Raw genomic sequence first — 22908 nt, 5'->3', positions numbered from 1 at the left:
GCGAAACAAAAAAAAGAATGGGAACATACGGAGGCTCGCGAAACACAATTCTATCAAGCGATGCACAAGATCACAGTTCGCAGTCTTATCGCGCGTAGTACGCCTTGAGGCGCACGACGTGACGACTTCCGGTCGTGGAGCGCGGCGTGATGAAGTCCGTGTTCCGTCGGGCATCACCTCGTAGTTCATATCCCCGAGTCGACGAAGTACTTTGTAGGGCCCGAACTAGCGCTTTAGGAGTTTCTCACTGAGACCATGGCGGCGGATCGGTGTCCACACCCACACCCTGTCTCCGGGCTGGAAGTGGACGTCCCGACGACGAAGGTTGTAGCGGCCAGTGTTGACACGTTGTTGGGCTTGAATACGGTGTCTGGCGAGCTGGCGGACTTCTTCTGCCCGTTGGGCAACCACCTGGGCGTCGTCGCTTCCGTGGACAGGCGGTTCGTGGGGTAACATCGCGTCCAGCATTGTCGTTACTTTGCGACCATGAACCAGTTGGAAAGGTGTCACCCCGGTGGTCTCTTGCACGGCCGTGTTGTAGGCAAATGTGACGTACGGCAGCACCTCGTCCCATGTCTTGTGCTCCACGTCGACGTACATGGAGATCATGTCGGCGATGGTCTTGCTGAGTCTCTCCGTCAGCCCATTGGTCTGCGGGTGGTACGCCGTTGTGCGCCGATAGCTGGTGTGGCTGAGACGAAGGATTTCTTGCGTCAGCTAGGCCATGAATGATGATCCACGGTCTGAGATCAAAACTTCGGGAGCGCCGTGCCGGAGGACGATGGACTCGATAAAGAACTTGGCGACTTCCACAGCCGTCCCTGCAGGAACGGCTTTCGTTTCGGCGTACCGTGTGAGATAATCTGTGGCGACAATAATCTATCTATTTCCTTGCGTCGATGGTGGGAAAGGACCAAGTATATCCATTTCGATCTGCTGGAACGGTACAGTCGGGGGAGCGATCGGATGTAGGAGACCTGCCGGCTTCGTCGGTGGGTTCTTGCGTCGCTGGCACTCGTGCCAGGACCGTGTGTAGTAGTGAACGGTCTTCGGCAGCTTGGGCCAGTAATACCTTTCACGAAATCTGGCCAGCGTACGGCTGTAACCAAGGTGTCCGGATGTCGGGTCGTCGTAGCAGGCTTGGAAGATCTCCGCTCTAAGGTCGGTAGGGATTACCAGCAGCCATGGTGTGCTGTTGTCTCCGAAGTTCTCCTTATAAAGTACACCTTGTCGGAGGACGAAAGTCGGCAGGGTTCTTAAGAAGACACGGAGACAATACCCCCTCGTCCTTAGAGGTGCTCGATTAACGCGCGCAACTCAGGATCCTCTCTTTGACGTCGTGCCATGTCGTCGGTGTTCACTGCACCTAGGAAGCAGTCGTCGTCATCGTCGTTGCTGCTGCCAGAAGGCGCTTCGACGGGGGCTCTGGACAGGCAGTCGGCGTCGCTGTGCTTCCGGCCTGACTTATAGACCACAGTCATGTTGAACTCTTGTAGTCGTAGACTCCATCGTGCGAGACGTCCTGATGGGTCCTTGAGGTTCGCTAGCCAGCAGAGCGAGTGGTGGTCCGTGACTACACGGAACGGGCTCCCGTACAAATACGGACGAAACTTCGTTATTGCCCAGACGACCGCAAAGCATTCTTTCTCAGTCGTGGAGTAATTTTTCTCCGCCTTGGACAGTCTCCGACTTGCGTAGGCGATAACTCGCTCGGTGCCTTCTTGCACTTGAACCAGTACCGCGCCGAGTCCAGCGTTACTTGCGTCCGTGTGAATTTCGGTTTCCGCATCTTGATCGAAATGTCCTAGAACAGGAGGAGTCTGCAGTCGTCGCTTCAGCTCGTCGAATGCCTGCTGCTGCTCCTCGGCCCATTCGAACTTCTCGGCGTCCTTTGTGAGGTTTGTGAGCGGTGCGGAAATCTTTGCGAAATTCCGGATGAAGCGCCGATAGTAGGCACATGGTCCAAGAAACCTTCACACGGCCTTCTTGTCTGTCGGTGCTGGAAATGCTGCGACGGCGCGAGTCTTCTCTGGGTCGGGGCGAACGCCTTCGTTACTAACCACATGACCTAGGAACTTCAGTTCGTCATAGGCGAACCGACACTTTGACGGCTTCAGGGTGAGTCCGGCGGTACGTATGGCTTGGAGAACTGCTCGGAGTCGTCGCAAGTGCTCGTCGAAGTCGCTGGAAAACACTACGACGTCATCGAGGTAGACGAGACAGCTCTGCCACTTTAGTCCTGCCAGTACAGTGTCCATGACACGCTGGAAAGTTGCTGGAGCCGTGCACAGCCGGAAGGGCATCACCTTGAACTCGTACAGCCCATCTGGCGTGACGAAAGCTGTCTTCTCTCGGTCCCGTTCGTCGACTTCGATCTGCCAGTAGCCCCTCTTCAGGTCTATGGATGAAAAGTATCGGGAGTGACGCAGCCGGTCTAGCGTGTCGTCGATGCGGGGGAGTGGATAGACGTTTTTCTTCGTCACTGCGTTCAGCTGCCGGTAGTCCACGCAGAACCTAAGCGTTCCGTCCTTCTTCTTAACCAGTACAACTGGAGAGGCCCACGGACTGCTTGAAGGTTGGATTATATCGTCGTTCGGCATCTCTTGTAATTGCTCCTGGATCACCTCCCTTTCTTTAACGGAGACTCTGTACGGCGATCGATGCACAGGGCGCGCGTCGTCCTCGGTAACGATGCGGTGTTTCGCAAAGGCGGTTTGGCGCACCCTCGACGACGTCGCGAAGCAGTCACTGTATTCGGCAAGGAGGTCACTTAGCTGCCGTCGTTTCGGGCTCGGAAGCTTGGGGTCAATGTCGAGCTGCGCTGGCGACGGACTGTCCTGCTGAGGTGGCGAGGTTTCGTCAGTAATCGGGGCGATTTCGGCGGCGTTTCGAAGTTCCTCGACGTGGCCCACGGCTGCACCTTTCGTGAGGTGTTGCGTTTCATTTCGGAAGTTCGTCACGAGGACCACAGTCCGCCCATCCTGAAGTTCAGCTACTCCTCTTGCGACGCCTATTCCTCTTCCCAGGAGCAATTGAAGGTTGCCTCCTGTTTTGGTCACCACCCGTGACAATATTCAAACTAAGGGTCCTACATTTGTTCTTCGAGCTGGTGCCTACGGTAGAATTTCGCCCCTCATCACGCGCAAAGCTCTCGTGGTGCACTTAGCTTCACCTGTGAGCCTGAAACCCTTCTCGATTTTAATTCTTTTGGTTGTTTTTTGCTTTGGTATTTCTCGTGCGTCTTTCTCGTCGTTGTACTAACACCATGGCCGATGCCTCAATTTGTGAAGCCTGCTCCAACCCCGTGCTAAAAGACGGCAGATGCATGAAATGCGCTGATTGTTCTTGGCAATGTCATCTTGGAAAGAAGTGTTCACGGATAGCTGATGGCACATTTAAGAGTATGTGCGCCGCCAAACTCGAGAAATGGCAATGCTTTGTGTGCCGTGAAGGAGCCGGGAAGCATAATTGAATATCAGACCCCCGATCGTCTCTAGCCGAGCCCTCCGCGTTCTTGGCACAGCTATTAGTGGTGAATGAGAAACTCGATCGTATCCTTTCCCAGAAAGACACCGTCGATAATCTTCAAGATATACACCTCAAAGTTGACTCTCTGTTTTCTATGAAGCTCACTGTGGACACGATGCGCGTTATCTTGACCAAGACCCCAGAGTCCTTGACTTTTGTTTTTGTCACAATATGATTCGCTTATTAACTCGGTGAAACAGCAAGAGAAAGAGGTCAAGGAAGTAGAAACAAATTCATGGCATGAAGTTTTCTGCCCGCGAGAATCTCGAAGGGATCATCACCGACTTAGCAGGGCAAGTGAACATCGAGGGTTTACAGGAAGACTCTTGTTCAAGATGCACACCGCCTACCTGCAAGGCCTGATTCCATTCCCCCCATAGTGGTTCGCGTTTCGTCCTTTCATCGGAAAGAACGTCGCATGATGTTTCGCTCCTGCTTCAGTTCTTTACAACGTGAAGATTCTCAGCCCAGGATTTACTTCAACGACAATCTCACGAACGCCAACAAACGACTGCCCAGACAGACAAGAACAAGAGGAAGAGAAAAAGGGTACAAATTTGTATGGGCTCTCCAATGTCAGTTTTTTGCAAAGCAAACCGGAAATTCTCCTGTGCTTCGCATCACCAACGCAGCTGCTTTGGAGCACGTTGTGTAGACTTCGATGCTCACCTCTTCTCGATTTATTAAGACTTACTCACAAAGCTTCCAACCTACATTAGGAACTTCATTTACATTATTTCATGTTAACGTAAGAAGCCTCCATAAATACTGGGATGAAATTAGATTAGTCATAAACTCCGTGCTCCCGATAGCCGATGCATTTGTTCTTACTGAATTTAATATTCTGAGCCATGTATAAGCTTTTCTAATTACCCGAATTCAGAAGCTGCTTCCGTACCCGCAACAACAAGCGTGTTGGCGGCATCGCAGTTTTTCTCAAAAACTCATGGTTATATTCTGAAATAACAGTTTCGTTCGTTACTTGTGAATCAGTCGGACTGCATATCTTAACCTCCATGTATAACCTCTACTTACTAGTTTTCAATAGACCACCCTCCGAAAGTGTTGCCAATTTTCTCACCGAGTTACTAAACTGTCTACAAATTTTGCCGGTAAATGCGACCTTTTGCTTGACAGGAGACATTAATATTGACCTCATAAAACCCTCGAAGTCACTCGTCTGCGTATACCTTACCATATAATCGGGCTACGGTGCGAGCCCACCATTTACGAGCCAGCCAGAGAGGAATTTCTTAGCGGCAAACTTTTTAGCTCGTCCATCGACCACATCAACTTGAGAGCGCCTCGACAACACAATCAGCAATTATAACTGAAGCGTTATCGGACCCCTAATTTGTGGCGTGCCATGTACAATTCCCTGGCAAGGCTTCTATTAATTCGAGAACTGACATACGTCGAGTCGAAATGATTGACCACAATACCTTCGACGGCTGTATATTTAATTAGGACTAGGGTGCTTTTCAAGCCCTTGTTAGCCCAACTGAAATCTAGAAATCCTTTGTTGATATCGTTACTCAGTTTTCGGAGGCCTCGAAAAGGTTATCTACTTAAAAAAGAAAAAGACAAACAAATTCACGATGGTTGAAAAATTATATTTTATCTGCCATCATAATTAATTAGATAGCTTGGAGACGTTGCCATCGCTCTACGCGGAACCGAAGCCTATACACTGAATTTAGGTTTATCCGCAAAAGAATCAATGCACTTATTCGTTCCGCTAAAGAAAAATATTTTCAAAAACAATTTTCAGACCATCGAAAAAACTCAGCCAAAACTTGGCCACTGCTAAATGAAGTGCGAGGTATCTCACCGCATGTGCGCGTCAGACTTTTGGATGATGCTTTTGGACCTCATTTACTTGTGAATGCCGATATTTTTAACAATTTTTTCGCATCCATTTTAGGGATAGTCGGACAGAACAGTAGTTTTTGTTCTCTTCCTTACTCCAATTCTGCTTCTGCTTTTCTTCCTCAGATGATTGGAGTTGATTTAGAATCTATAATACTAAGCCTCAAACCTAACAAGTCTCCGGGAATTGATGGAATACGACTAAGTGGCATTAGAAGAAATTTATGTTATCTTCAAATCACACTTATTCTCTTAAATTTTTTCAATACAATTCTTGAATCCGCTGTCATACCCAATGAGTTAAAAATCGCCGTTGTCAAACCCCTGTACAAAGGAGGGCACAAAAATATGGTCAAGAACTATCGCTCAATACCTATTTTGCCATGCCTTGTCAAGATACTAAAGAAATTTATATATAATGCAATGTCTTCATTCTTTGAAAAACTCGAGCTTACGTCTCCAAATCAATGCGGTTATATTGCTGGCTGAGGCACGCAGCCACTTCTCGAATCACTATCTGACGAGCTAATTTCAACTTCGAACATTACTTGTTCACTTGTGCCTGCTTTTTAGGCGCTTCTATGCCTTTTGATACAATTAACAATCTCATTTTTCAGCACAAGCTTTCAGCTTTGGGTTTTCAGGGCCCTTTCTTATGGCTACTAAAAAATTTTTACATGAGAGTTCACAACCGGTGGCTTAAAATGGTCAATATAGTACCAGCCTCCAATTAAAAACAGGCGTTGCACAAAGCTCCACACTTTCGCCACTATCATCCAACAACTCTGTTAATGATATGGCTAGTGCAAATACCAAATGTATGATATACCAATACGCTGATGAGACCCTTATATTCACTCGTCATCTTTCGTACCCAGGAGCAATGGAGATGCTTCAACATTTTTTAAATGAGCTCATGGACTGGTTTAATCAAAATCTGATTGCTCTAAATGTTTCTAAGACAGAGTTCGAATGCTTCCACAATCCTTCGAAAGCTGTTTCGATAAGTCTTCCACTTTTTTTCACGGACATCAAATTGTTTCCCGTGCCATTGTGATACAGTTACATATTGTGACACAGTAAAATATCTTGGCGTTCTCTTTGACTTTGATCTATCATGGAATTCGCATCTCACTCAAATCTATGCTAAACTAAGGAGTGTCTCCTGTTTGCTTTATAACATCAAAACATTCATGCCCCTCCGCGTGCGCAAACGCATAACTTATTTATTAGCCTACACCCATTTGAGCTATTGCGTAACTGTATTTGGTCAATGCACGATACTATGGTACAAAAAAGTGAACGGTATTTTAAAATGAATCTTGAGAAACGTGTGCTGTGGCATGAGTTTTTCTAATTGAGATTTATTTCAAACTTTATCAGCGCCAAGCTTTCGATCTTTTTTCCTAGAGAAAGTAGTGCTCTATTTCAACTGGAAAGACGACGTTAAATCTACTCACCCCGTCACGCGGCAATTGCGGAAAGTCCCACTCTACGTCATTTCAACATGTTATACGCGGTATGAAAAAACATGCCTTAATTTTATGTCCCACACATTTTCAATGAGTTACCACCAAGTCTCTCGAACCTTACTTAAAAACAAAAAAAACAAGAATACTTAAGAGTGCACTACGTAATATATTTATCAACAAAGAAACTCTGTGATCATTAAGTATATTGGTTCATGACCTTTTATTGCTTCGCGCAGAAACTTTCTTCTTGTCTACCAATTATTGTTCCCATTGATCTGTATGTGAGTGGCACACTCTGTCGTCTTGTTATAGGAGTAACAAAATTAGCTTTTGGTTAATACACGTTTGTGTTCATTTTCTAATATTGTCTGTTAATCGCCTGAACAAGAACTTGATCCTTTCAAAGTTGACCTTTAATAAAGTGTGACTCTCAACAGGTGCTTTCTTATTGTGTTGTGTTTTGTCTTTTTCTTATTACTTTCTGCAACTTTCCTGTGAACGCTATAACTTTTAGGTTCAGTTTCACAAGCCCTTGTTGGCTTAGAAGAACTCTTCTGCTCTTGTGGGCTAACCCAGTGTATATAAAATTCTTCTTCTTCTTCTTCTTCTTCTTATTATTATTATTGATATGGTCTTTTCTATCAGGGAAATTCAGAATCACTTAAAATTTGTACTATTTTTATTTTAATATGTAATTTAAAAACCGGTCAAATTGACTCCTGAAATGAAATAAAGTATGTTTATAGTACAGATATCATTTGCAAGAAAGTAATAAATAAAATATAATAGGAGCGATTTTCAAATTTATTATCTTCTACAGTAATCAGTTGAATAGTGTAGCTATAATATTTACATGTCCTAACATCACTAATAAAAGATATCGCCATTACGTTTCACGCTTGTGTGAACGACTTTCACACAGCTACGTACTTGTCTAGAAATAAAGTTTCGCGGCAAATTTATTGTCCTCAAAATGTATAAAATGTATGATAATGATTACATCTTTTTGAATGGATTGTGATAGCTCTGGCATAAGTATTTCACGAAACAATAGTTCAACATTTCATGAGAAATATGGTCCACAAATTTACTAGCGGAGTTACTTTTCGAATTAGTCTAAAAGTATTTGTTTTTTTTTTTACGCAAGACACACGTAACCCCCATAATATTATAATTCCGCTTTAGAAGTAATCTTGCTTTCTCCAAATAAAACCTTTATGCAACTGAAGTTGTAAGCGCACCTCAGCATTTTCTCCCTGCATGACAGTCTAAGTGAAGCGAATGGCGTATATATATTGTGTAACCCTTGATGTAATTCGGTTGTCATGATCTGTGCAAAGAAAATTTGCTTACGACCGAATCATCATGACGCATTCTGGGGTTTTATGAATACTAATGTATTTCGAAGGGGCTCAGGTGTACCCTATGAGTGCAAGAGTAATAAAATAAGCCTCCATCAGCTAGGAAGTAGTCTTAGCTAGGCACCGGTTCTATCAGAAACCAAAAACGTATTTTCCAAAGGGATTAGATATATGCAACGTTATGACATAATTCATCATCTCATTTTCCAGCCCCTTAGATCATTGAAGAATAATAACCAAGTAGGTGGGAGCACAGTTAGACTTATATACAGTGTCTCGAGGAGCTGCCAGGCGCCTTAAATTGAAGCAAAAAATTGGTTTCTTAACATATCACGCTAAGATTTTGTGCAGCGTTGCCCCCAAATGGTATAAATTTGCAAAGAGCAAACTTATCTGAGGAAAAAGAAAAAAAAAATTAAAAGGCGTAACTCCTATGGAAACGTAGCGAAGCCATCGGTTTTCAAACGATAGGGCGCCCTTTGGCACGGGGGACAAGGAAAGGGCGCAAGCAGTCGCGACGTCAACTGCCGCCATTGGACGAGCATACGGCGCCGAGAGCTGGCTTCAAATAGCAGACGATATCTTGGACTCAAAGCGGCGCGAGCTTTTCAGATATCAGTTGCCAATGCATGATAATTTTTTCCTTACTGATAAAACGCATTGAATGGTCACATAATCAATTAAAAAAATAATTTGTGCGGATTTTGTTGCCTTTTTTTCGGGTTACTTATGTCGTCTGTTTTGCAGTTCTTTGTTGTCACCGCGCCTGTTTTTGGTTCTGCGACTGTCGCGGCCTGCGGAACGCGTGCCGGTTTTGAGTCGAAAAAATCGTCTGCTGTTTGACGCCGACTCTCGGCGCCTTATGCTCGTTCGTTGGGGGAGAGCGCCTTTAGAGCGCGCGACACTAGAGCGCCGACGTTATAGCGCGCGACACGAGGGCGCTGCGACAATAGTGCGCTTGACACTAGAGCGCACGACACGAGAGCACACAACCAGTTGAGCGCGCGAGACGAGAGCGCACAACCAGTTGAGCGCGCGACACGAGAGCGCACAACCAGTTGAGCGCGCGACACGAGAGCACACAACCAGTTGAGCGCGCGACACGAGAGCGCACAAACAGTTGAGCGCGCGACACGACAGCGCACAACCAGTTGAGCGCGCGACACGAGAGCGCACAACCAGTTGAGCGCGCGACACGAAAGCGCACAACCAGTTGAGCGCGCGACACGAAAGCGCACAACCAGTTGAGCGCGCGACACGAGAGCGCACAACCAGTTGAGCGCGCGACACGAGAGTACACAACCAGTTGAGCGCGCGACACGAGAGCGCACAACCAGTTGAGCGCGCGACACGAGAGCGCACAACCAGTTGCGCGCGCGACACGAAAGCGCACAACCAGTTGAGCGCGCGACACGAGAGCGCACCACCAGTTGAGCGCGCGACACGAGAGCGCACAACCAGTTGAGCGCGCCACACGAGAGCGCACAACCAATTCAGCGCGCGACCCGAGAGCGCTGTTCGAGGCGGGGTTTGAGCCGCACGTCCGGAGGCTTCCTGTCTCGTGAAGACGTCCAATCCCCGACGTGAAGAACCCAGGGGTTCAGTGGAGGCGGGAGACTTGGTAACGTAACGAACGGTTTAATTACATGGCAGCGATTCATTCGTCAAATCCGAGAGAACGGAGCAGCCTCGCGCTCCGCCTTATATAAGGTCCGTTTCTCCCTCACTCCCCGCCAGGGCAGCCAGTGCGATGCAGCAACCCGCCGTCAAGTGCGATGCAGAAAAGTCCGCCGCCCAGTGCGACGTAGCCAAAGTTCTCCGCAGCTAGGTCATGCCTCTCTCCCTTTCCCGAGCGCACCAACCACCACGCACACACACACGTCCCGCTAACGTCACGGAAGCGTTGAGACTTGTTGCCGCAGGCCCCGTCACGCAGGCGACGGTCCCGGACTCGCCAGGACTCGTTTCACGCAGGCCCCGACAAGCGGGCGACGGTCCCGGACTCGTCTTGACTCGTTTCCGCAGCCTTGAAACGCGGAAGAAGGTCGCCGAAGGTTCCATTCTTAACAGCCCCTCCGGGGCCAGGGAAACCTCGAATGGCCGGTGGTACTATCGCTGGCCTGAAGAGGTGGGCTTGGAGTAGGCCTTGAGAAGACGCTGCAAGCACTAAGCAAACTCCCAAACCTCTCACAACGGAGGCATCAGCGGAAACGTCCCCCACAACACCACGCCACACCGCAGTCAAACGCTCGGAATCCGCCAGAGACCCGCCAGACTGGATTACGGATTACCAAAATTTGCCAAAACAATGCAATTTAAAACCTTAGGACAATTTCGGGTATCGAGACCCGCTGTCGCCAAAGCAAAACTCCTTTTTCCAAAGAGGTCACTATGAACAAAATACAAAAGACAAAATTTCGCAATTTGTGAGGTCATTTTGGGGTTTTAACGAAGTGCTCCCACTTTGATCCTCATTCCCGTGGATGACGAAAATCTCTGAGATCATCCCTACTGTTTTTGGTGATATCAGAAAAATCTGCTCAACCCATCGGCATCGCCGTTAAATTTGCCTTTCCTGTTTCTTACGCTGAAGTGGGTCCATATCACAAGAGCGAATGACATTTTAGCGAACGACGACATTTGAGCGAATGGTCGTTTTAGCGAATAACGGGGGCGCGCGTTAACCCATCCGTCGCGCTGCGCTTTACGCCGCTTCGCGGCGACAGTCTGCGGCAACTCATTACAAGAATATGAACTCACTTGGCCCACCCGAAAACGCCGCTTCGCGGCGTCGGACTATTCGCTAAAGTGTCGTTCGATGAAACGTGGGCGTTCGCTAAAACGTCATTCGATCAAGTGAGTGCCTCCCCGCTGAAGTCATAGTGATCGATTTTCACGTGATTTCGAGACGTGAAAATGCGGTCCTTATAGCGCCGATAAAACAATCCGCCTTTTTCATGCCCCGTCACATTGGTCCTAGCAATCTCCTGAGCTGTACCGCGATACCCTGACACACTAGGGTCGCTCTTCTGCTCGACTGTCAAAGACACTCTGTCTACTCGTAACAGAGGACCAAAGTTACGTGACGCCGAAGCTACGAGAGATCCTTTAATGACCCCGTCTTCCTCCGCCTTTTTCGCCGGCGCGTTGGGACGGCGTACGCTTTCTAGTGCTACGAGGTCGGGCTGTTCTACAACCCGCACACCCTCATTCCGTTTCTCTGCCTCCAACTCTGGGAGTGCTTGCTCCCCGTTAGCTGCTTCTGGCTCTGGCTTACTGGTCAACAAAGGGGCCAGCTGACGCGATTCGGACCTCGTCAACGCCTGAACCAGTCCTTCTCCCTTTTGCGCAGCAAGAAATCTGACCGGTTAGAGAACAAATAGGGATACTCCGACGGGACTGTTTGCGAGACAGCCGCCTCTGTCACTAGCTCTACGAACGGGCCAGTTATCTTTACTCTCGCCATAGGCAGACAGACATTGTGCTTCTCGAGCAGCTGCTTGATCCAAACTACCTTTCCAGTAAAGTCGGATGTCGTTACATACGACGGATGAACAACGTCCATCGTCGCTGCACTGTCACGAAGCACCCTGCACGGCTTTCCGTTTACCTGGAGCTCGTGAAGATATGGACGAAGAAGCTTCAGGTCCTTGTCACTACCGCTCGCGTACGAGAACACAACCCGCAGTTTGTTACACCAGGCCGCTGTGTTTCCCGGCTCCTGACAGTTGTAGCACAGGAACGGCTTCCTTGCCTCGAACTGCCCTTTTTTGCTTTTCCGTGCCTCGTCTCCGTTCGAGGGATCTCCGCTCGAGGGATCTCCGCTCATTTCTGTGACCTTTTGTCCTGTTTCTGGCTTCTCGGGCCTTTTTTCTCGCGACCCGTTTCCCTGTTGGAAGGGCTTACGCTGATCGCTCCGGCCGGGTTCGCTTTCCTCTCCGCTCAGCTTTCTACGCGTTGCGTACTCTTCGGCTAGCTCAGCGGCCCTTTCGACAGAGTCGACCCCCACCCTATCCTGTACCCAGAACTTGACTGACTGCGGAATGCTCCGAAAGAACTGTTCGTGGCACACACACTCGACTACCTTGTCTCGGCGTTCGTACACTTCCTCGCTCTTCAACCATTCTATCAAGTTGGTTTTAAGTCCGTACGCGAATGCCAAGTAGCCCTCGCTGCTCTTTTTGGATGCGTTTCTAAACCTTTGACGGAACGCCTCGGCAGAAAGGCGATACCGCTTCAAAAGGCTCGACTTCACCTTGTCGTAGTCGTCCGCGTCTCTAGTACTAAGGCGCGCGACAACCTCTGCAGCCTCACAGGGCAACAAAGTCGAAAGCCGTTGCGGCCACGTTTCTGGGGCGAAGCTCAACTTCTCACATGTCCTCTCAAAGTTAACTAAGAATAGGCCCACGTCTTCCCCGACTTTAAACGGCTGCAGGAGCTTCTTCATTTGATACGACTCGGCCTCACTTGCTCGTACCGGAGCCCCAACTCTACTGTTCTGCGAATTTAATCGCTGTTGTTCAATTTCGAGCTCTAGCCTTTTTAGCGCTCGTTCCTCTGCCGCTGCAGCCTGCGCTCGTTCCTCTCTCGCTGCAGCCTGCTCGGGTCCATATCACAAGAACGAATGACATTTTAGCGAACGGCGACATTTGAGCGAATGGTCGTTTTAGCGAATAACGGGGGCGCGCGTTAGCCCATCCGTCGCGCTGCGCTTTACGGCTCTTCGCGGCGACAGTCTGCGGCAACTCATTACAAAAATATGAACTCACTTGGCCCACCCGAAAACGCCGCTTCGCGGCGTCCGACTCTTCGCTAAAGTGTCATTCGATGAAACGTGGGCGTTCGCTAAAACGTCATTCGATCAAGTGTGTGCCTCCCAGCCTGCTCCTGTTCTCGTTCCTCTCTCGCCGCAGCTTCACTTTTAGCGTTCTGAAGTAATTCCCACGCAGTTTTAGTTTCCTCTGCTTCCGCGCTCTCTGAAATTGCTTTACTGATCTCAGATTTCTTCATCTTTTGCTCCACCTCCACACCCAATTCTTCACATAAACAGAGTAAATCTGTTCTCAGTAAGCTCATTAGATCCATGATCGCTGCTCTTTAGCTTTGGCTTTGCTGTAAAACTTATCGCTAGGTTGTACAGAAACCTAGCGCACGAGTCAAAACTAAGGATTCCCAGCAGTTCAAAATTAATTACCCATAATCTGAAGCCTGGCGAATCTCAAAGCAAAGTCCAAACTCTCACCCACAGATGTAGCACGATGTCGCATGGTCTTATCCCAACCGCTGCCAACCAGTTGTTCAAGGCGGGGTTTGAGCCGCACGTCCGGAGGGTTCCTGTCTCGTGACGACGTCCAATCACCGAATTGAAGAACCCAGGGGTTCAGTGGAGGTGGGAGACTTGGTAACGTAACGAACGGTTTAATTACATGGTAGCGATACAGTCGTCAAATCCGAGAGAACAACGAAGCAGCCTCACGCTCCGCCTTATATAGGGTCCGTTTCTCCCTCACTCCCCGCCAGGGCAGCCAGTGCGATGCAGCAACCCGCCTTCAAGTGCGATGCAGCAAAGTCCGCCGCCCAGAGGTCCATATCACATGAGCGAATGACATTTTAGCGAACAGCGACATTTGAGCGAATGGACGTTTTAGCGAATAACCGGGGCGCGCGTTAACCCATCCGCCGCGCTGCGCTTTACGCTGCTTCGCGGCGACAGTCTGCGGCGGCTCATTACAAAAATGTGAACCCATTTGGCCCACCCGAAAACGCCGCTTCGAGGCGTCCGACTATTCGCTAAAGTGTCATTCGGTGAAACGTGGGCGTTCGCTAAAACGTCATTCGATCAAGAGAGTGCCTCCCGCCGCAGCGAATGACATTTTAGCGAACGGCGACATTTGAGCGAATGGTCGTTTTAGCGAATAACGGGGGCGCGCGTTAACCCATCCGTCGCGCTGCGCTTTACGCCGCTTTGCGGCGACAGTCTACGGCAACTCATTACAAAACTATGAACTCACTTGGCCCACCCGAAAACGCCGCTTCGCGGCGTCCGACTATTCGCTAAAGTGTCGTTCGATGAAACGTGGGCGTTCGCTAAAACGTCATTCGATCAAGTGAGTGCCTCCCAGTTGAGCGCGCGACACGAAAGCGCACGACCAATTGAGCGCGCGACACGAGAGCGCACGACCAGTTGAGCGCGCTACACGAGAGCGCACAACCAGTGAGCGCGCGACACGAGAGCGCACAACCAGTGAGCGCGCGACACGAAAGCGCACGACGAGTTGAGCGCGCGACACGAGAGCGCACAACCAGTTGAGCGCACGACACGAGAGCGCACAACCAGTGAGCGCGCGACACGAAAGCGCACGACCAGTTGAGCGCGCGACACGAGAGCGCACGACCAGTTGAGAGCGCGACACGAGAGCTCACATCCAGTTGAGCGCGCGACACGAGAGCGAATGTGTGATGTACCCGCGGCTCCTCAGGCAGAACAAAATTGTGCGGCTCATCGGATTGAAGCATTGGTGGTTTTTGATTGATTGAATATGCCTTTAATAAAAAATAAAAAAAAAAAAAAAATAAAACGTGTACGACTTTTTCTAATCAATTGTTTAGTGACACCAGAGAGAAAAGTAGGCCGGGGATTGGGCTGCGGCATATGGGTCCCGGGAAAGTTTGCAGTTGAGTGGAGCAGCGAGTCTTCACAGTGCTGCAGTGCGCCTCTCGGATATACTCTAAATAGTTTACTCATTACTATATTTGGTCTATTCTTGACAGGCATTTGGGCTCCGATCTATACGATGGCTATTTAGACGTCCCTCGCATACATTTAAATGGTATTCTGACGTCCATGTCCGGAACTGAGAAAGCTCACCGCTAAAAAAGTATCAGTAAAAAAACTCATCGAAGGATACTCAGCGGTATTTTATCGGATGAAGATCTTTCCAGTCTTTTGACGGATACATGAAAACCTCCCCTGCAAATCTGTGATATACAAAATGAAAAAAAAAAAAAAAAACGAATGAAGCTAGGTCAGCTGCAATGTTTTTAGTTTGTGTTTTTTTTTCGCGAAAAGGCACGCTACAGATTTTTTTTTTTTTCTCAGTTTTTTGGGACATTTCTCGTTTTTTCACACGCAAAAGTTCCGTCGACTCATTTCGCAATGTCATTTCTAAATTCCGCGGCCATAAATCGCGGCCAATTTTACAAGAAACACGCAATGCCCGAACAAGTAGTCGGTCCGGTCGTGCCACTCGCGCTGAACTGGTTCTGCGCTTTTGTGACGGGTGCTTTAATAGGGAGTTTTCGTAGACCGCGCTGCCCCTTCCGCTAAGCGTTCCGCAACGAAGAAGTTGCTACTGCGCCTGCGCGCCGATAGCCTTGACTGTGGAGTTCCCGCTATCGTAGCGGGTTGCGGAGGGCCTTGCGGGACGGCAAAAACGATCTACGAAAACTCCCTATTGACACGCGAATGTCGCTGCGCTTTCGAGTCGCGCGCGCTAACGTCGCTGCGCTCTAGTGTTGTACAGCCGTTCGTTGGGGGCAGTTGGCGTCGCGACCGCTTGCGCCGTCTCTTGTCTCCCGTGCTAAACTGCGCCTTATTGTTTGAAGACCGATGGCTTCGCTGCATTTCCATAGGAGTTAAGATTTTTTTTTTTTTTTTACTTTTTCTTTAGGTAAGTTCGGCATTTGCAGATTTTAACAAACAAAGTGCACCACCTGTGGACAACGTTGCACAAAATCGTAGCGCGTTAGGTTAAGAAATTCATTTTTTCGGTCTATTTAAAGAGGCTGTCCACTATTTGAGAAACCCCTTACATTTTGGAAAACACGCGACACCATCCCTCCGCTCCGATAGGAGACGACGGAGGCTACGGAGGTAACCGAGGCGAATGGCTGAGGGTAGGCGAGCAATTCCCCTGTACTCATTATCATCGTAACAGATGTTTCCCGCTCACGCAAGACCCCTTGAGGTTGTTGGCAAATTGTCTATTGAAGTATGTGCTCGCTATATGTACGGAAATACGGACATAAGATATAGGTGCTTCTTTTTTGTTTACAGTACCACTTGTAAGAATTAACTTTGGTAGCACTCAAGCGGCTAACTCGGTACAAGCATTGCGATCCTAGAGAGTTACCTTGGGCCTAATACAGTATTGCTTCAATGTATTAATTAGTGGAAAGAGCAGGTTTCATTGGCTGCTCAATGGCATTTCTCTAGCTCGCCACATGATAGCTTGGGTACTAGAGTTGGGCCAAAGATGCCACTTATTTTAATACATGGCATATTCTGCTCAACTCTAGCACCTCAGCGATCGTGTAAAGAACCAGCGTCGAAGCCAAAATCAGGCACTTGTTTGACGACTTAGGCCCAAAGTTGCCAGATGAAAACCGAAGAAGCAGAAGTGAGGTATAACTCTGACCCCAGTTAGCCGATTGCCAAAAACGCCAGACGACAGTCAAACATACCAACAGCCAGTCTTGTACACGTTACTAAAAAAAAGTAATCGATTACAATTATTATTACTCTTGGGTAAAAAGTATTCGATTAGATTACTTGATTACTGGACGGCAAAAGTAATTAGACATGACTTAAAGAAGTAATCGTTACTTTTCCGATTACTTTATTGTGTGAAGACACATCTTCAGCCCTCGTAACAATGAGCTACTTCCAACCTATATTTCACATTTGCATAAGTATTGAAGAAGAGAAACTGGCTCCCTCTCGCGGTCGTTGCACATTCACAATACAGACACAAGCATAAAATTCGTTTGGGGACGTTTAATGATTTGGGTGTTCGCCATTTTCGGGGGGGGGGGGGGGGGGGTAAGCAGAGGGAGTTCTAGATCTTGTTAAGCTTGAGCAAGGGTTGTCGCTCAAAGTTTGCGTCGCTCATTTTATTATTCACATGTGGATGAGCTCGCATGTTATACAAAAGAGCAGCAGCTCCAGGATTTAAAACGGATCATGTGTAGTATCCATAAGCGGAAGAGATCGCCCCGACCACTTCTCAACTCGAAACATTGCTTGTCACAAAGACCACGTAGGGGAAATGGGAAAATATTTCAACTGCCTTTGTTATATTTTGCATCCGCTTTAGGCATTCTTTGGTCCTGGTTCTCCTACGGGCTGCGAGTAGGTACCCTAAGCAGGATTTTTTAATTTTTTATTTCTGTGTGTGTGTGCGTGAGGGGGCTAGTTTGAACGAAGGACTCACAAAGCTACTTTCTGCTTCCTCATAGCGTGCCTTCATGTGCGCACATGAAGGCTCCCTACCTCCTCAAACTTCGCCCTGAATAGCCTTTGTCACGCTGCTGTGGCTTCCCTTGGGCTTCCCACTCCCAGTACCAGATCAAAAAAAAAAAAAAAAACGAACATTCCACAGAACTGTGCATAGAAAGAGATTGACCTTGTTTTCTACAGCTCCGCAAAAATCTTTCTTTGTTCCGTTCGAAAAAAAAAAGCTAATTTTACTTTTGTCATTTCATAAAAAAAGGCGTGTGCCGGGGGGGGGGGGGGGGGGGCGCCCGTGAACAAATTGTAACGGTTACAAGTAATTTTATTACTTCAAAAAGTAATCAGATTACTCTTCTGATTACTGCCTAATAAAAGTAATCAAATGATTACAAAATTACTTCAAAAAGTAATCGATTACAAGTAATTTGATTACTTGTAATGCGTACGGTACAAGTCTGCCAACAGCGAAGCCCAAATTCGGCACTTGTTTTTTTTATGCAGAGAAACGCGAAACTTACCAAATACTGGACTGCCTGACTGAGGTGAAAGAAGACTACGAAACTTTTACTTTAACTAGTGGCGTTCGGCTTTTCTCCATCGTGTATCGTCCCCCGTCGGCCAAAGTCAAAGCGTATTTATCCTTTTTAGATAGTTTTGAATTTGCATCAACAAATAATTCTTCTGTTGTTCACGTTGGCGACTTTAATATTAATATAATGGAACCTTTGCAAACTGGGACCTAATTTAGCAATGTTCTGAGCTCTTTCGGAAACGCGAATGTGATTTTTTCACCTACTGGAACTCTTTTTGAAAGTGAAGGCGTACTGGATCTCTTCGTTACAAATATGGGCCAAATATTTACTGCAGCTGGTACGATCAGTTGTAGCATCAGCGAACATATTCCTTTTTTCCTCGCCTTTTGTTGCTGTGATTTGAAGTCCAGGGCGAAATCAAACGTTTTTTTCTTTCCAACCATTAACAGAACACGGTTTACTGCATCTTAGAAACAAAATATGTGCACTCGACTTGACGACTTTGACATTACAATCCAACGTTAATGATGCCTACGATACATTTTATGACTCGTTCAAGAAGTGCTATGAGGAATGTTTTTCGTGTGAAGTAATATCTCGCTCGAGGAAATCAGGAAAACCTTGGATTACACTTGGTCACATCAAAATAATTAAAAAACAAAGAATATTGTTCAAAAAGTTTATTTCCTCGAGACACCCAGACATTTTAGCATCCTTCAAAAAATATCGAAATATATTAAACTCTATACTAAAAGAAGCAAAAGCACACTATCAGTCAAACCTCTTCAGATATAAATTAAAAATTTCTCCTGCTGTGATATGGAAATCTATAAATGAGGTTCTCCAGCGTGGCCCACGTAAAGATGAAATAGGGGAGCTACTGATCAATGACCAAATGCTATTCGGTGTCCCACTGGCAGAATTCCTACGTTGTAAATCTTGTTTCAAGCACATATAATGAAGATGCTGCTAAATATATCACACAGAGCCCAAGCTCGTCCCTTTTCTCAATCCAACAAATGAATTTGAGGTCTGAAAAATATTCATCCAACTCAAAAATAGTAACAGTCGTGACATTAGCGATTTTCGAATGAAACTAGTCAAGCTTGTCATTGACATAATTGCATCGTACGTAGCACATATATTTAACCTCAGCTTGGATTGCGATGAGCTCCCCGCAAATATGAAACTTCCCAAAGTTACTGTGACTCAAAAAGGAGGTGATGTGAACATAACGACCAACTAAATACCAATATCCATCAAGCCAATTTATTTCTAGGGGACTAGAAACGCTTGTCAAAACTCGCGTAGAAAGTTTTCTTTATCGAAATGAAATAATAACTGACGCCCAGTTTGGTTTTAGAAAGGAAAGGTCGACAGAGTCAACGCTCTTACTCCGGAAAGAAGTAGTTCTAAATAACATTCAAAACAAGCTTTTAACACTAGGCTTTTTTTATTGGTTTTGGTAGGGCATTTGACTGCCTCAATCATCAAATACTCCTTGATAAATTAAAGTGCTATGGAATACGTGGTCCAGGACTCTCACTCTTGGATTCCTATCTCTCCAATCGCCAGCAGTGTGTCAGCATCGACGGCGATCTTCTTCTATCGAAGCCGTAACCTGCGGCTGCCTCAGAGTAGCATACTGGGCCCTCTGCTCTTTAACATTTTTTTTTTTATAAATGACGTGGTAAGTTTTAGTACTCTTGCGCAGTTTATGATATATGCCGTCGACACCAGCCTTTTTTGCGTCGGGCGTAGACGCAGAAGGCTTGATTATTAAGGGGAACGATATTCTCGCGCACTTTGGCGGATGACCTGATGTAAATTGCCCTAAAATTAATGTAAACAAAACCAAGGCACTCGTATTTCGGTCATTGAATACGCACGTCTCCTTCACTAAATTCCTTACCTTAAGTGGTACAGTAATCTCTATAGTTAAGCAACAAAAAAACGCTTGGCGTAATTTTCTCTGAGCATCTATCGCAGGATCGCCATATTGATAATTTGGTCAGCAGGTTGTGCAGAGTCATTTGCGTTATTACAAGATGCCGCTCAATATTGCCTGTTAAGACTAAACTCATGATTTATCATGACCTTTTCCGGCCTCATAAAAATTATTGTCACCTCGTGTGGGGCACAACAACAACTTTGAATTTCAACAAAATACTGTTACTTCAAAAAGGATACTACTCGTCATCGCGGATGTACACTACCTATATCACACTAAACCTCTGTTCGAAAAATTCAAGATCTTTGCCATTGCAAATATGTACGTATATCGTCTTTTGTATGCTTTCCTTTTCGGAACAAATGAATTCATTAAATTCTTGGGGGCACCTCGGACTTGAATAAAAATGAAATCTCAATCAGTATGCGCTGCTCTGAGATATAGTATGTTCCTCATTTCCGCACGAATCATGCTTTACAATTCCTTCGCCATATGTTACGTTCTTTACTCAACAGGCACGATCTAGAAAACATAGATATATACTCTCTGACTAGAGCTGAATTGTATCAGTGTTTTATCTAACGCGGATGTCCCTGTGTGACTTTTTTATTTTTCTCGATTTTACTTAATATGCTAGCTGCCGAACGTTCCTGCACTCTCACTTTTTTACTGTGTTTAATGTTACTTAAGTACATGCCTAGTTAACAAGAGAAACCCTTTATGCTGTAAAACGAGTCTTTTCAATGTATAACACTTTTCAGCCAGATTGCTATCTTTGTTTTGCTTTAAGGCCTCAGACCCCTCAAGTTACCATATGGTAGCTTTTCGTCTGGAAGCCCGCCAGAGTAAATTTCCGAAAATAAAGATTTCATTTCAAATTAGGGCCAAGATACCAATTCTATGGTCAATGGTAACCAGATGCGGCTCTACCTTGCCTTCTTCATGTTTTACAAAGCTCTAAATTCCCAGAAAAAAAGCTTTTTGCTCAAAAGGCTGTGCTACCTGAAATGTTTTACTGCTTAAAAAAAAGCTACTAGTAATACCCCATTATTTTGCAAATATAAATTATGTTTTCAGTTGGACACCAAGGGGAAGCATCGTCGTAGACACCCATTTCCTTATTAACTGAAACAAATTATTGGTCTTTTTTTAATTACTTCATTTATAATAGATATGTCGTTATATAGGAAATTTCAAAGCGGCCGTAATGCTGGGTTGTCCCGTTCTATAAAATTGTCGTAACAATCACCGACTTGTTTTAAATGTTATATTTGTAGGAATTCGTTTTACAGACTTCATTTGCTTACGATACAACTCACTTAAACTATGCAAATTATTGGAAGCACAATCAATGAGTTTACTTGAGGAAAATAACTTAGCGTAAAAAGATGTTTTGTTTAGGTAATTTAACTTTTAACGAGTTGGGTCTAACGTCCATTCACGCGGAAATGAAAGAGCGCCACTTTGAAATAAAACTTTGAGAATCACACTCATCACCCATTCTTGTCTCCTTTAATTCGTCGTATGTGCCTAATGATCTTTTCCGCTTCGTCTTCTAGAATATAAAATAAATGATAACGCACTTTAAAGGAACAACATGAAAAGATATGAAAAAAAAAACATTGCTTCGTTTTTTTTTTGCGTGGGGGGGTCAAAGAATGAATGGCGCCGTGTGAATTCCATATCAATACTCTTTATCTTTGCTGCTATTCATCCGACTACTGCTCACTGTTAAACATTTTCTTGAAATGTATTAATTTCCTTCTGTAATTATGAGGGTAGTTAAAATAACTGGCTTGACGTCTGCAGCTCCAAAATAACACCCACTCGTAGACATTTCGAATCCTTTTTTTCGCCATCTACGCGTTTACGCAATTGGCTATGTAGCCTTGATCACTCCCTCAACGCAGGTGACACATTCCTGACATGGCAATCGCGAATGCATGACCATTGCGCATTTATAAAAGTTCTTATAATATTTGCCTCGAAGCGAATGTCGTAGCTGGTCACGTTGGGAATTACAGGGCTGTGAGGGAACCAGAACAAATGAAAAGATGCCCTGTTCGTCCATCAAAATTTTCTTCGCCTTTCCTTCCTGTCTGCCATTTCTAAATGGCGGTAAACGCTTTGTACTGTCTCATGCAACCAAAGTGCCTTTGCCCAAACCCTGCCGCTGCCAACATATCAACTATGATTTTGTGACTACTTCTTTTACACCTGACTTCAAGAAACATCAGAGTCTGTGGTTTATAATCATATATTACCAGGGCTAGTTATCGGGCAGCTCAAGCTACGAGCAAGCTAGCTTGAAGTCTAGCTCGCACGCAGCTTCCATTAAACACGTCTAATATTTACCTCTAATGTCAAGCTTACCCGAACTGACCATACGCAGGAGGAGTCCTGAGACAAATCCGCACTTGAAGATCGGAAGCATAGTGTTGAAAAGGCTCCCGACTAGATCTGCTTTCTATGCTCACATTTCCTTAACCTTATATAATACATGAGCAACACCTTTATGAACAGACGGTGCTGACGTTCATTTCTGCAAAAGAATAACTGACATTTTTGCGTTGATGAAATTCTTCAATTGCTCCTAAAGTTATGACGTCAAAAGAAACGAATTGGAATGGATTGTTTTCGACACCATATGTGCCAAACTGATGATGTGTCTGAACTGTTGAGTAATTACACTTTTTAAAGTACATTTATGTCTTCCTACCAACATGTGCAACGTTTTTTGTTTTTTTTTTAGAAAAGACAAGAAATGACTCTTTTTGTTGCTAACTTCTAGCCGTAATAGTATATTAGTAGCTCGATAGGAAATCTGGCAACACTCTGCCCGGGACCGCACATGTAAAACAGGGTGATTCCACGTCAGCTCATGCAATGATGGTCCGGGTCATAATTTAGATATTTTTGTTAAAACTATATATGAAAGCCATGTTCTTGGGAGGAACATTCA

The 22908-nt window shown here is 46.1% G+C and overlaps 1 protein-coding gene across 1 annotated transcript in view; it reads right to left on the bottom strand.

Annotated features, from left to right (window-relative positions):
• Window positions 1-22401, bottom strand: part of LOC115324432 (venom metalloproteinase antarease-like TtrivMP_A) — a 78596-nt gene extending 56195 nt beyond the window's left edge. Inside the window, exon 1 of the mRNA XM_029985032.2 lies at window positions 22320-22401. Within this exon, the coding sequence (XP_029840892.2) occupies window positions 22320-22380 (61 nt within the window). The 5' untranslated portion in view covers window positions 22381-22401. The remainder of the gene's footprint in view (window positions 1-22319) is intronic.
• Between the last annotated feature and the right edge of the window lie 507 nt (window positions 22402-22908).

The sequence above is a fragment of the Ixodes scapularis genome, unplaced genomic scaffold, assembly GCF_016920785.2.
Source record: "Ixodes scapularis isolate PalLabHiFi unplaced genomic scaffold, ASM1692078v2 PGA_scaffold4__175_contigs__length_147842914, whole genome shotgun sequence".
NCBI lineage: Eukaryota > Metazoa > Arthropoda > Arachnida > Ixodida > Ixodidae > Ixodes > Ixodes scapularis.
This window is presented reverse-complemented; position numbering and strand designations above follow the sequence as displayed.